Raw genomic sequence first — 12,277 nt, 5'->3', positions numbered from 1 at the left:
GCAGTCACCATCCCGATCTTAACTAATAACTGATATTAGGACTAGATATCAGACACATGGAGAGGAGAGCAAGAGAGAACAGCTTCATACATGACGATACCTTTAATTATTTAAACATATATTGTATGAAAGGAAACTTGGTGTTTTATTGATGTACTCTTTAAATATAGCTCCTGTGAATTAAATAACTCATCAAATGGATGTCCCTGCCTAGATTCCCTACAGTATATCCACTGAGCACCACACACACAAACACCAATACACACTCTGGTGACTAAGACATAAATACTGAACCTATTTACAAATTAGCCTTTTTACTGTGCAATATACTACAAAATAATTTATATCTGCATAGGAGGCTGCTGAGTGGAGAACGGCTCATAGTAATGGCTGGAATGGAGTCAATGGAATGGTATGAAACACATGGAAACCATGTGTTTGATGTGTTCGATACCATTCCATTTATGCCATTCCAGCCATTAATATGGGCCCGTCCTCACCTTATTAAAGTGCCACTGGCCGCCTGTGATCTACACATGGATGGTGAGTAAAACAAACAAGTTTGAAAAGCTTCATCTCAAGATGGTTTAAATAATGAAATATGTACAGGGAAGGGGCAAGCTGATAGACAGATGCAGGCAATGCCCAATTAAAACAAAACCATTTTGGGAACATTTTGAGGCCTGGCCCATTTCCAGTGATAATCACTGAACCAGCACAGGACAACTAACAAACTGTAAATTAAGTCAATAATGTTATCTAACACTGAGAACATGCCATCAGCACATGACAGAGGCATTTCTAAGCATCCCACTGCATCGTTGATAATTGCACACAGGCAAACCAGTCTTTATCCTAAGGGACTATCCTCCCACAAACCCATAATGCAATGTAATACATTTGCTATGGACTTAGGCCATCCCAACACATAGCTTCTTGTGTGGTGAGATACAAGATTCAAAATGATAATGGTGCCGTACAAAGGCAACAAGGAAATCCAATAATATAACAGGAGTAGTCTATATTCTCTGAACTTTGATTATGTTTACACATTCATTGATTGTGGTATCAGAGCTTTTCCAGTGCTATACTTACTAAAATCCATTCCATTTTCCACACAGATTGTAGATGACAATATTAAAATAGCCTTTCCAACAGACTTGCTGTTTCAATCAGAGAGGAGAGGCAGACTAATATAGAAGCAATGGAGAGGAAGTCGTGTGGGTGATGGTAAGCTAGAAATACAAGATGGGGGAAGAAAGGGAGAGGCTTCTAGGAGATAGAGGTACACTTACTCTTGCTTCACTAACCCTAACTCACACCTCACTTTTGCTATACACAGCGGAATGCACTTAGTCCTTCCTGCATGAAAATGTTATCTGCAATGTCATCACTCAGTCATAGAAAAAGCCCACCGAACATCTCTCCCTTGAATTAGGGGAATCTCTGCGTTTATTGCATTTACAAACATTCCCATGGACTAATAATGCATCTAATATTCTTGATCATAATGATACATTTATTTTGTAAAATGGAGTGATAAAGCACTGAAAGACACTGTGCAATGACTGGACATGGTAAGCTACAGTAATCATTTGCATGCATTGCTAGAAACCTTATTTTTCAATGGTAACACTTTCAGTGAATACAACCAACAAATAAAGCTTTCCAGGTAAGGCTGTGCATGCTTGATTGCCGTTGGGGCTGTGCTCTGTATAACCTAATCGACCTTTGAATGTGAGATATTTAATGACAATAAAGAGCTGTTTATCAACTTATTTAAGATGTCAAAATGTAAAGTAAGTACACTGGGTGGGTTAATAAATACAATAGCATTACAAACCCGTATGGGCTGTGAAATCTTCTGCATGGAGACCTTGTATTAGATACACTTCTATGGGGCTGTATTGCCACCAAGTGGCCAATAATACGTATCACAATAATATGTATCCCAAACCTACAGTGCACTCAAAAAGACTGAACTCTTCTTCGTGGCGCTGTTGAGCACGTGGGGGTGTGCTGCAATTGACAGCAGAGCTACGTAGTACAGTGTGTGGGAACTCAGAAGACGGTTTCCCGTGCGTGTTGTGTTGAGTACCAGCAATGGCCCTGTTGAAGTCAAGCAAGATCATTTCTACCGTCGGGGTACACCCTCCATTGGGTGTGCTCTCCATTCGTGCCAGGTAAAATGTGCTCCGAGAGTACTGCTTTATTGACTAGCTAGCACGTTAGCTGACAGCCATAGACAACTAGTCAGTGCAGAGCTAGCTAGCGGACGAACGACCCTTTGTCTTTCCCCTCAAAGGGAGCAGGTTGCTTGCTAGTTATCTCAAGACAAATGGACAACTAGCATGTTAGCTGGTTTTCACAGCCATGTCCAGGTAATTAGCAAAGTAGCCATTGATAGGCCTTGTGAGGCTGGTTGGCTATTTGCAACCTCGCCACCAACCAAGGTTGTTCAGTAGCTAGCTGGCAAGCTAACCTAATGTTACTAAACTAGGATCCAACAATGTGTTTTGGCAGCTAACTGGTAACCAGATAGCTATAGTAGCTACATGCAGTTGGAGGAGTTGAAACAGCTTTAGCACTGTCAGAAATCATTGACTTTAATGTGTAGCAAACTAACAAGGTCACAAAACACTAACGAGCTAGCTGGGAATGTAGTGCTTTTCCCCCTCATGACTGGTCAAGCATGTTTCATTACTGTACTGCTGGTGACTGGCTGACCACTGAAAGAAAGGTAGGCCCATCAAATGAAGCCATTAATGCAATAAATGATGATGTAAGCCTGTGACAGAATGTCATCCTTGCAACATTAGTCGTTGGTTGTTGATGCTGCAACATCCAACATTCCTGTTTGTGAAAGCAGACTAGCTTAATCAATTTCAGACTGTTAGGGGATTACCACCACCTAATTTGGATCAAATCCTACTTAGTGCAAAGGTATCAGACTACTTAATCGGGTGTAAATTGAGTTGATGCAAGTCTGTGTTTTACCCTTTCTATCTTCTACGGGATGGTTCAATCTCCCTACCCAAATGTTTCAGCTCATGGTGGTCTGAGGTGCAGATGGGTCCCCCTGACCCCATCCTGGGGGTGTCAGAGGCCTACAAGCGAGACACCAACCCTAAGAAGATGAATCTGGGTGTAGGAGCATACCGTGATGACCAGGGCAAACCATATGTCCTCAGCTGTGTTCGCAAGGTGTGTTCAATCACTGCTTGATGATTATGATGAGGATGACTCTCATTATAAACCTCATAATATGAGAAACAACAATTTTGATAGACTATAAGTTAAAAAGACGTCAGCCTAGCTGCCTATAATCACTTTGACACAGAGAACAACAGACTTTGGCTTGACTTTTACCCTCTGTATTCTTAGGCTGAAGCTCAGATTGCTGCAAAGAAGCTGGACAAAGAATACCTGGCTATTGGTGGTCTGGGGGACTTTACCAAGGCATGCGCCAAGCTGGCTTTAGGAGACAACAATGAGGTTATCCAGAGTGGCAGGGTAAGTCGAGCCTTTCCTGGAACTTCAGACATCCTGATTCTACGGCACAGCTTTAAAAGCCTTATTTTGACCGTTTGTTGTTTATTCCTTGTTCCCAGAACATCACTGTCCAAACTATTTCTGGAACTGGGTCCTTGAGAATTGGAGCCAACTTCCTGGTAAGAGCCCTGATCCTTTTGCTTTTTTAAAGATCTAACCATCATCATGAATGCTAATGAATGAAAGTCTCTTCTTTTCCCCACTCTCTTTGTTCCTGCACCCCTCCCTCAGTCCCGTTTCCATACAGAGGCCCGGGATGTGTACCTGCCCAAGCCCTCCTGGGGGAACCATACACCCATCTTCAGAGACGCTGGGATGCAACTGAAGGCCTACACCTACTATGACCCAAAGACCTGTGGCTTTGACTTCCAGGGAGCCCTGAATGACATTTCTGTAAGACATGGCACAGAAGCCTAATCTTCCCCTATCAATGTGTACACATTGTACTCTCCCTATCAATGTGTACTTCAAGTAACTGCTGGATTATAGATAAACAAATGTGTTACTGTTTCCTCTTATTCAGAAAATTCCTGAGAAAAGTGTCATCATGCTTCATGCCTGTGCCCACAACCCCACAGGAGTGGATCCTCGGCCAGAGCAGTGGAAGGAGATTGCTAACCTGGTGAAGGTAAACACAACTGAATATAAAGTTATGTAGTAGGGTCGTTCCATGAAATGAGTGCCTTTTGCTTCCCTTTGATATTTTAGGTAGAAATTGTGCACAAATATTGAATTTGAAAAGCCTGTTATATTAAATGAAGTGCCCTTTTTAATATAGACAACATGAAAACATTTTTAAATCATATTTTTTATATGAATAAAGTCTTGCTAAAGTGCCAAAATTCAGAGTTTTGACATGTCCCTCTGTGACTTCTAGGAAGATTTTAACCCACTTAACCCCAACATTTCATGTGATTTAATTTTAAGGTAAAAAAATAAACCTGTCCCTAATTTTTAGGTCAACCCTGTTAAATGAACTGAACTCTCCTTTTAATATGGTAAAACTATTCCTTTTTTAAAAATTGTTTTAAAAGAAACTTGAACATCTGATAGTCAAATCATAGTGTAAAAGCAGGTCAGCTGATTCTACTCTTTTTGGCCATTTTCTGGTGTTTTGTGGAGGGAAACTGAACAGGTTGAGAATAACACATCAACCCTGTTACCCATAGATTAACAGGCTAGAAATGTTTTAACAATAATTTTTGGGCGGTGAAGCTTGCATTCAATTGCCCCTCTGTTGCACACAACAAGCTTCCATTCCCCTTGCCACAAGGGGATTTATGGCTGATTTTAAGATGAAACGTCAACTATGTTACAGTTTTAGGTGGTGGGCATGGCAATGGGTGCGGCTGGCCCATTGGCGCTGCTGAATTTTAGAGAACATTTTAGAGGCCCCCATCTTGGTGGTGTAGAATATTTAGCATTTTTAAATCCATTTCCTGCAATTCGACCCTTTTCTCCATAGAGCGGCAATACTTCATTTTGCAGTTTTAAAAGCTAATTTCCTGCAATTGGAACGACCCAGTAGCCCTATGAAACCTAATTACCCACCAACCAGGCCACAATGAAATACATATCTCATTTACATAATTATTCACACCTCGAGTCAATACATGTTAGAATCACCTTTGGCAGCGATCAGTGCTTTTTGAGGTCAGTTCGATTATTTTTTTAAATAATTACGGATTTCGATTATTTAGGTTGAATAAATAAAGCATACTTTTATGACTGAATACCAACTATCAATCACTTAGATCATGTATTTTCAGGTAGAGCAGGGTTTGCGCAAGTTGCTTGAGGTGCTTAAATGCTTGACAAATGTAGATTCAACCCTGCATGCAGGATATAGATTTTTATGAATGGTTTTGCCAGACCCATCCAGGGATGTAGTAGAGGGTAAATGCCGCTTATGCACCTTTTTATTTGTGAAATAGCATTTACTCGCCTTTTTTTATTTAATTATCATTTACTCACTTATTATTGCGTTCCCAGCGTTGAGCAATGCTCAGAAGGCTTCTTGATCTGAGTTCTAATCGTGCCTACCTTTTTGAATGAGTGGAATCATGAATGATTAATGTACGCTCATTATGTTTCCTGCTCCCCTGGATTTGCCTTTTTAGCAGTGCATTCACTCACCACTCTGTCCGATGGGAAATTCCGCTCACGACATAGGCCGAGAAGTGAAACGAACTACCTCAGCCCAGACCTACAGTGGCAAGTGGTAGAGAGGCGCCGCCGACAGTGGTTTTTGTAGTTTTTTTTAACATCCCTCGCCTCCTGCCGTGTCAACAGACATCCCACAAAACAAAAACCACCTCACTCTCTGAGAATGAGTGTACAACTGGTAAATAGTCGATGATATTTCAGTCCGATGTCTAGCTGGCTAGGTAGGTTAAGGGCTCTGGCTGTTAGCAAATGAGCTAGCTATATCTAGCTGGCTAGAAGGATCAAGTTAGAAGCTAACGTTGAACCGAGCCTGACCTCAGCAGGAGCAGTTGACTGAAATTAAGCTAGCCATAATCAAAAGATGGGCTAGTTTAAATTCTCATAACAAAATACCTTTTCTTTACCGTGAGTAGTGAGACAGACAGTGGTGAGTCAGGCTGAAGGAGGCAAAGGAGATACACAGAGAGAGGAAACATTGAAGCAAGCAGGGACAGAGGTTACTAGTACGATGGTTCCCCAACTCGGGGTCTGGGACCCATGTGTTGTCCCCTTAAATTTAAATAGTGTCCCCTGAGAGAATCTTTAATTTTATCAAACACAATAACATTTTTCTCTTCAAATGGGTATTGAATACAATATTCTATAGTTAACTAAGGTCCTTTTACACTGTCAGAATTCACTTTCATGTCATGTGTTGGGACAGCCTGGGGGACCTAAAATGTAGTGAAATATTAAGACGATTTAAATATAAAGAAATGTAATATGTACACTGAACAAAAATATAAATGCAACAATTTCAAAGATTTTACTGAGTGACAGTTCATATAAGGAAATCAGTCAACATCATCAGTACTGACTTACTACTGTATGTAGTGAAACATATTATTGAGGAGAACTTGTAAGGTAGTGATGAATAATAATAGTAAATTAGTGTTTTTTTTTCATGAGGTTGTGGCGATATACTGCCATCTTGTGGCGACGAGAAACAATTGCATATAGAAACTATTGCAAATTGATGGGCCTTGAAAATAAATATTAGTGCTCGAAAAAGTACTGAAGTCCTTGACTTGCCACTGTCTGTACAAACCGTGGTTAGTGATAGATTAGGAAGCAACAGCTGCTCTCTCTAGCCCCTCACGATCGTGCATTCTTCTGCCTCTTCCGTAGCAGGCATAAAAGAAACACAGACCGGACAAGTAGATGTGCAGTGGATTATGGTCATTGTAGTTAATTACCACGTTTTATACACTTAACCATAGAGTATTGCCCTGTTGGAAACAACAACTCCCTACTACATCGCACAGTTCAGGCTGGATCTGATTTATCTCTAGAGAAAGTGCAATGTGCGCATAGAGCTTACAGAAAAAAACAGAACGAAATGGAATTCAAATAATTTAACCGACATTGGTCAATTAGTTGTTTAAAAACTGAAAAAAATTACAGACATTTAAGTTAATTGCTCAGCACTAGCAGATTACAGCTGTGAGTCTTTCTGGGTAAGTCTCTAAGAGCTTTGCACACCTGGATTGTACAATATTTGCACATTATTCTTAAAAAAGTTCTGTGAAGTTGGTGGTTGATCATTGCTAGACAGTTATTTTCAAGTCTTGCCATAGATTTGCAAGTAGATTTACTGTAATTCCGGACTATTAAGCGCACCTGAATATAAGCCACACCCACTGAATTAATTTTTTATTTTTTTTTAACATAAATAAGCCGCACATGTCTATAAGCCGCGGTACATTGAAGCCACCGGTACATTGAAACAAATGAACTTTACACAGGCTTTAACGAAACACGGCTTGTAACAAAAATAAATAGGCTTTAACGAAACACGGCTTGTAACAAAAAATAAATAGGCTTTAACGAAACACGGCTTGTAACAAAAATAAATAGGCTTTAACGAAACACGGCTTGTAACAAAAATAAATAGGCTTTAACGAAACACGGCTTGTAACAAAAATAAATAGGCTTTAACGAAGCACGGCTTGTAACAAAAATAAATAGGCTTTAACGAAACACGGCTTGTAACAAAAAATAAAAAATTAGCAGTAAACAGTAGCCTACCAAGAAAGTCATTGGTCACTATCTTTCTCCTGTGCACTGAAACCATCTCCTTCGGTATTGGAGTTGAATAGCCTCAGAATTGCTTCATCCGATATTGGATCGTTTTCATTGTCGCTCTCGTCACTTTCATCCGGAGGCAAATCCCCCGCTGAGCCCTCTTCAACACGCAGCAGTCCAGCCTTTCGAAACCCGTTGATGATAGTGGATTTTTTTGACAATGCTCCACGCTGTCAGGACCCACAAATTTGAAAGCGGGAAAAATCCATATATTAGCCGCGTCATTGTTTAAGCCGCGAAGTTCAAAGCGTGGGAAAAAAGTTGCGGCTTATAGTCCGGAATTTACGGTAAGTCAAAACTGTAACTATGGCACTCAGGAACATTCAATGTCATCTTTATAAGCAACTCTATTGTATATTTTGGCCTTTATGTTTTAGGTTATTGTCCTGCTGAAAAGTGAATTTGTCTCCCAGTGTCTGTTGGAAAGCAGACTAAGACAGGTTTCCCTCTAGGATTTTGGCTGTGCTTAGCTCTATTCTGTTTCTTTTTATTTAAAAAAAAAACTCCCTAGTTCTTGGCAAGCATACCCATAACATGATACAGCCACCACCATGCTTGAACATATGAAGAGTGATAATCAGTGATGTGCTGTGTTTGGATTTGCCCCAAACATAATGCTTTGTATTCAGGACATAAAGTTAATTTGTTTGCCACATTTTTGCAGTTTTATTTTAGTCCCTTATTGCAAACAGGATGCATGTTTTGGAATGTTTTTATTTTGTACAGGCATCCTTCTTTTCACTCTGTCATTTAGATTAGTATTTAAATTAGTATAGTAGTAAAAAAAAGAATAGAAAAATCTGTCGTTCTTGCCCTGAACGAGGCAGTTAACCCACTGTTCCTAGGCCGTCATTGAAAATAAGAATTTGTTCTTAACTGACTTGCCTAGTTAAATAAAGGTAAAATAAAAAAATGTGGAGTAACTCAATGTTGTTGATCCATCCTTAGTTTTCTCCTGTCACAGCCATTAAACTCTAACTGTTCTAAAGGCCTCTTGGTGAAATCCCTGAGCGGTGTCCTTCCTCTCCTTAGGAAGGACGCCTCTATCTTTGTAATGACTGAGTGTGTTGATACACCATCCAAAGTGTAATTAGTAACTGCTCAAAGGGATATTCAAAGTCGTTTGTTTTATTTTTAAAGTCCAGGTCTGTGAATACTTTCTGAAGGTACTGTACATAACAAGTTCTCATGTTTTTCTCTTCCAGAAAAGGAACCTCCTGGTGTTCTTTGACATGGCCTACCAGGGCTTTGCCAGTGGTGATATTGACCGTGATGCCTGGGCTGTCCGTTATTTCATTGAGCAAGGCCACAACATTGTGCTCTCTCAGTCCTTTGCAAAGAACATGGGTCTCTATGGTGAGTTATGATAATTGCATTGGTCATGTTTGAGGATAATGTTTTGGGGGAAAACAAAATACCATATTTATTTATTATTTAAGCTAAGCAACATGCATTGTGTGGTGGTGTGTGATGTCTTCAGGTGAGCGTGTTGGGGGCTTCACTGTGGTGTGTAAGGATGCTGAGGAGGCCAAGCGTGTGGAGTCCCAGCTGAAGATCCTCATTCGGCCCATCTACTCCAACCCTCCCATGAACGGGGCGCGCATCGCTGCCACCATCCTCAATACACCAGACCTGTACAAAGAGTGGTGAGTAAGTCATTCACGAAGTGTTGTATTTCAATTGTCCCATAGCCAACATGATACGTTCCCAGCTGAGTGACGGCTGTTCTCTCCCTAGGCTGGGGGAGGTGCATGGCATGGCTAACCGCATCATCACAATGAGGGAGCTGTTAGTGGCCAACCTGAAGAAGGAGGGCTCTACTCAGAACTGGCAGCACGTCATTGACCAGATTGGCATGTTCTGCTTCACAGGGCTGAAGCCTGATCAGGTAGAGTAACTGTGTGCTGAGACTCTACACTGTCTCATAATATAGTATGTGATTTCCATTGGATTACTTACTGGTAAGGAATCATTGGATGAAACATCCAACATGGCTATACTATAAGTATCTGTCTAGATATTAAATAGCTTAATATGCAGTTAATGAGTCGTAATGAGTAACTATTCCATCTTGTGTAGGTGGCGCGCCTCACAAAGGAGTTCTCCGTCTACATGACAAAGGATGGGCGTATCTCCATGGCTGGCGTCACCTCTGGCAATGTGGGTTACCTTGCACAAGGTATCCATGCAGTGACCAAGTGAGATGGCTAACCAGGAGTCACACCGTAGTCACCACCAGAGGATAGAGGGGCGGTAGCGCCAGACAAGAAAAACAAAACAACTTTTATGTAAATTAACCCTCTCCTCTGCTTTGCTTTAGGGAAAGACTCAAAAATATAAGATGCCATAGGGTTATTTTATTTGGCATTTCCTGTTGGCATTGTCTAGATGTTGGACTATCGGTGACTAGGTTTTTAATGTGCGGTTCCCTGAAAAAAATATCCATGGAATTCTTGAATCTTTTTTTACCCTCCCTCAGACATGCATGCAGTGGTCATGAGCTCAAAATATCTTGTGTAAGTCATACTTGACAATGAAAACTAACAAGCACAATATCACTGTTTGGAATCATGTCTTATATTGCAGCATGTCCTCTCACTTGGCCTGAGCACACCCTGTCTCTAAGAACTGTGCTCAACTATTGGCTGTGATGTGGAACACCAAAGTAATAATGGTTAAGACATTTTTCTAGAAAATTCTTTACTAAAGATACTGTCTCTTTAAGGTAATTGTATTGAAATGTGTGTCTAATTTATTAAGGATTCATTTACAAAATCATTTTCCAAAAATATGTTAGGTGCTACAAACCTTTGTTACAACTTTAATGCCAGTGGAACCTTTCTAGGTGATGGTACTGGGGTCATGGCACTTGTTTTATGTGGGAAGATATGTGCTGCATGGAGTCCCTGATTGTGATGATCAGCCAGCCACTGTGTGCTAAGGATGTTATTTTGCTGTTGTAACGGAAGAGCGCTGTCTACCAATCAACAACTGCCACATCTCCCACTGATACTGTACCATTTAATTAAATAGATTATTTATATACACTACCATTCAAAAGTGTGGGGCTCACTTAGAAATGTCCTTGTTTTTGAAAAAAACTATTTTTTTTGTCCACTAAAATAACATCAAATTCATCAGAAATACAATGTAGACATTGTTGTAAATGACTATTGTAGCTGGAAACGGATGAATTTTAATGGGATATCTACATAGGCGTAGAGAGGCCCATTATCAGCAACCATCACTCCTGTGCTCCTATGGCACGATGTGTTCGCTAATCCAAGTTTATCATTTTATAAGGCTAGTTGATCATTAGAAAACCCTTTTACAATTATGTTAGCACAGCTGAAAACTGTTCTGATTAAAGAAGTATTAAAACTGGCCTTTAGACTAGTTGAATATCTGGAGCATCAGCATTTGTGGGTTCGATTACAGGCTCAAAATGGCCAGATTCAAAGACTTTCTTCTGAAACTCATCAGTCTATTCTTGTTCTGAGGAGTGAAGGCTATTCCATGTGAGAAATTGCCAAGAAACTGAAGATCTGGTACAACGCTGTGTACTACTCCCTTCATAGAACAAACTGGCTCTAACCAGAATAGAAACAGGAATGGGAGGCTCCGGTGCACAACTGAGCAAGAGGACAAGTACATTAGTGTCTAGTTTGAGAAACAGATGCCTCACAAGTCCTCAACTGCCAGCTTCATGAAATAGTACCCACAAAACACCAGTCTCAACGTCAATAGTGAAGAGGTGACTCCGGGATGCTGATGCTCCAGATACTCAACTAGTCTAAAGATGGCCAGTTTTATTGCTTCTTTAATCAGAACAACAGTTTTCAGCTGTGCTCACATAATTTCAAATCAAACGTATTTATATAGCCCTTCGTACATCAGCTGATATCTCAAAGTGCTGTACAGAACCCCAGCCTAAAACCCCAAACAGCAAGCAATGCATGTGAAAGAAGCACAGTGGCTAGGAAAAACTCCCTAGGAAAAACTCCTTAGAAAGGCCAAAAACCTAGGAAGAAACCTAGAGAGGAACCAGGCTATGAGGGGTGGCCAGTCCTCTTCTGGCTGTGCAGGGTGGATATAATAACAGAACATGGTCAAGATGTTAAAATGTTCATAAATGACCAGCATGGTCAAATAATAATAATCATAGTAGTTGTCGAGGGTGCAACAAGCACGTCCGGTGAACAGGTCAGGGTTCCATAGCCGCAGGCAGAACAGTTGAAACTGGAGCAGCAGCACGGCCAGGTGGACTGGGAACAGCAAGGAGTCATCATGCCAGGTAGTCCTGAGGCATGGTCCTAGGGCTCAGGTCCTCTGAGAGAAAGAGAGAATTAGAGAGAGCATATTTTAATGCTCCTTGGTTGGGGTCTGAGCAGATTATTTGTTGCAAACGCAATAAAATGGTGGTCCGATAATCCAG

The 12,277-nt window shown here is 40.7% G+C and overlaps 1 protein-coding gene across 1 annotated transcript; it reads left to right on the top strand.

Moving 5' to 3' along the window:
* The first annotated feature begins 1,998 nt into the window (after positions 1-1,998).
* Positions 1,999-10,892, top strand: LOC106573756 (aspartate aminotransferase, mitochondrial). Its single transcript, XM_014149093.3, has 10 exons — positions 1,999-2,183; positions 3,048-3,204; positions 3,385-3,513; positions 3,612-3,671; positions 3,784-3,945; positions 4,076-4,180; positions 9,048-9,198; positions 9,323-9,488; positions 9,580-9,730; positions 9,922-10,892. The coding sequence occupies exons 1-10, from the start codon at positions 2,104-2,106 to the stop codon at positions 10,042-10,044; spliced, it is 1,284 nt and encodes a 427-aa protein (XP_014004568.1). The 5' UTR covers positions 1,999-2,103; the 3' UTR covers positions 10,045-10,892.
* The last annotated feature ends 1,385 nt before the right edge of the window (positions 10,893-12,277 follow it).

This window comes from Salmo salar, chromosome 16 (assembly GCF_965601325.2).
Source record: "Salmo salar chromosome 16, fSalSal1, whole genome shotgun sequence".
NCBI lineage: Eukaryota > Metazoa > Chordata > Actinopteri > Salmoniformes > Salmonidae > Salmo > Salmo salar.
Note: the sequence above shows the minus strand (reverse complement) of the source record. Positions and strands in the feature narration are given on the sequence as shown.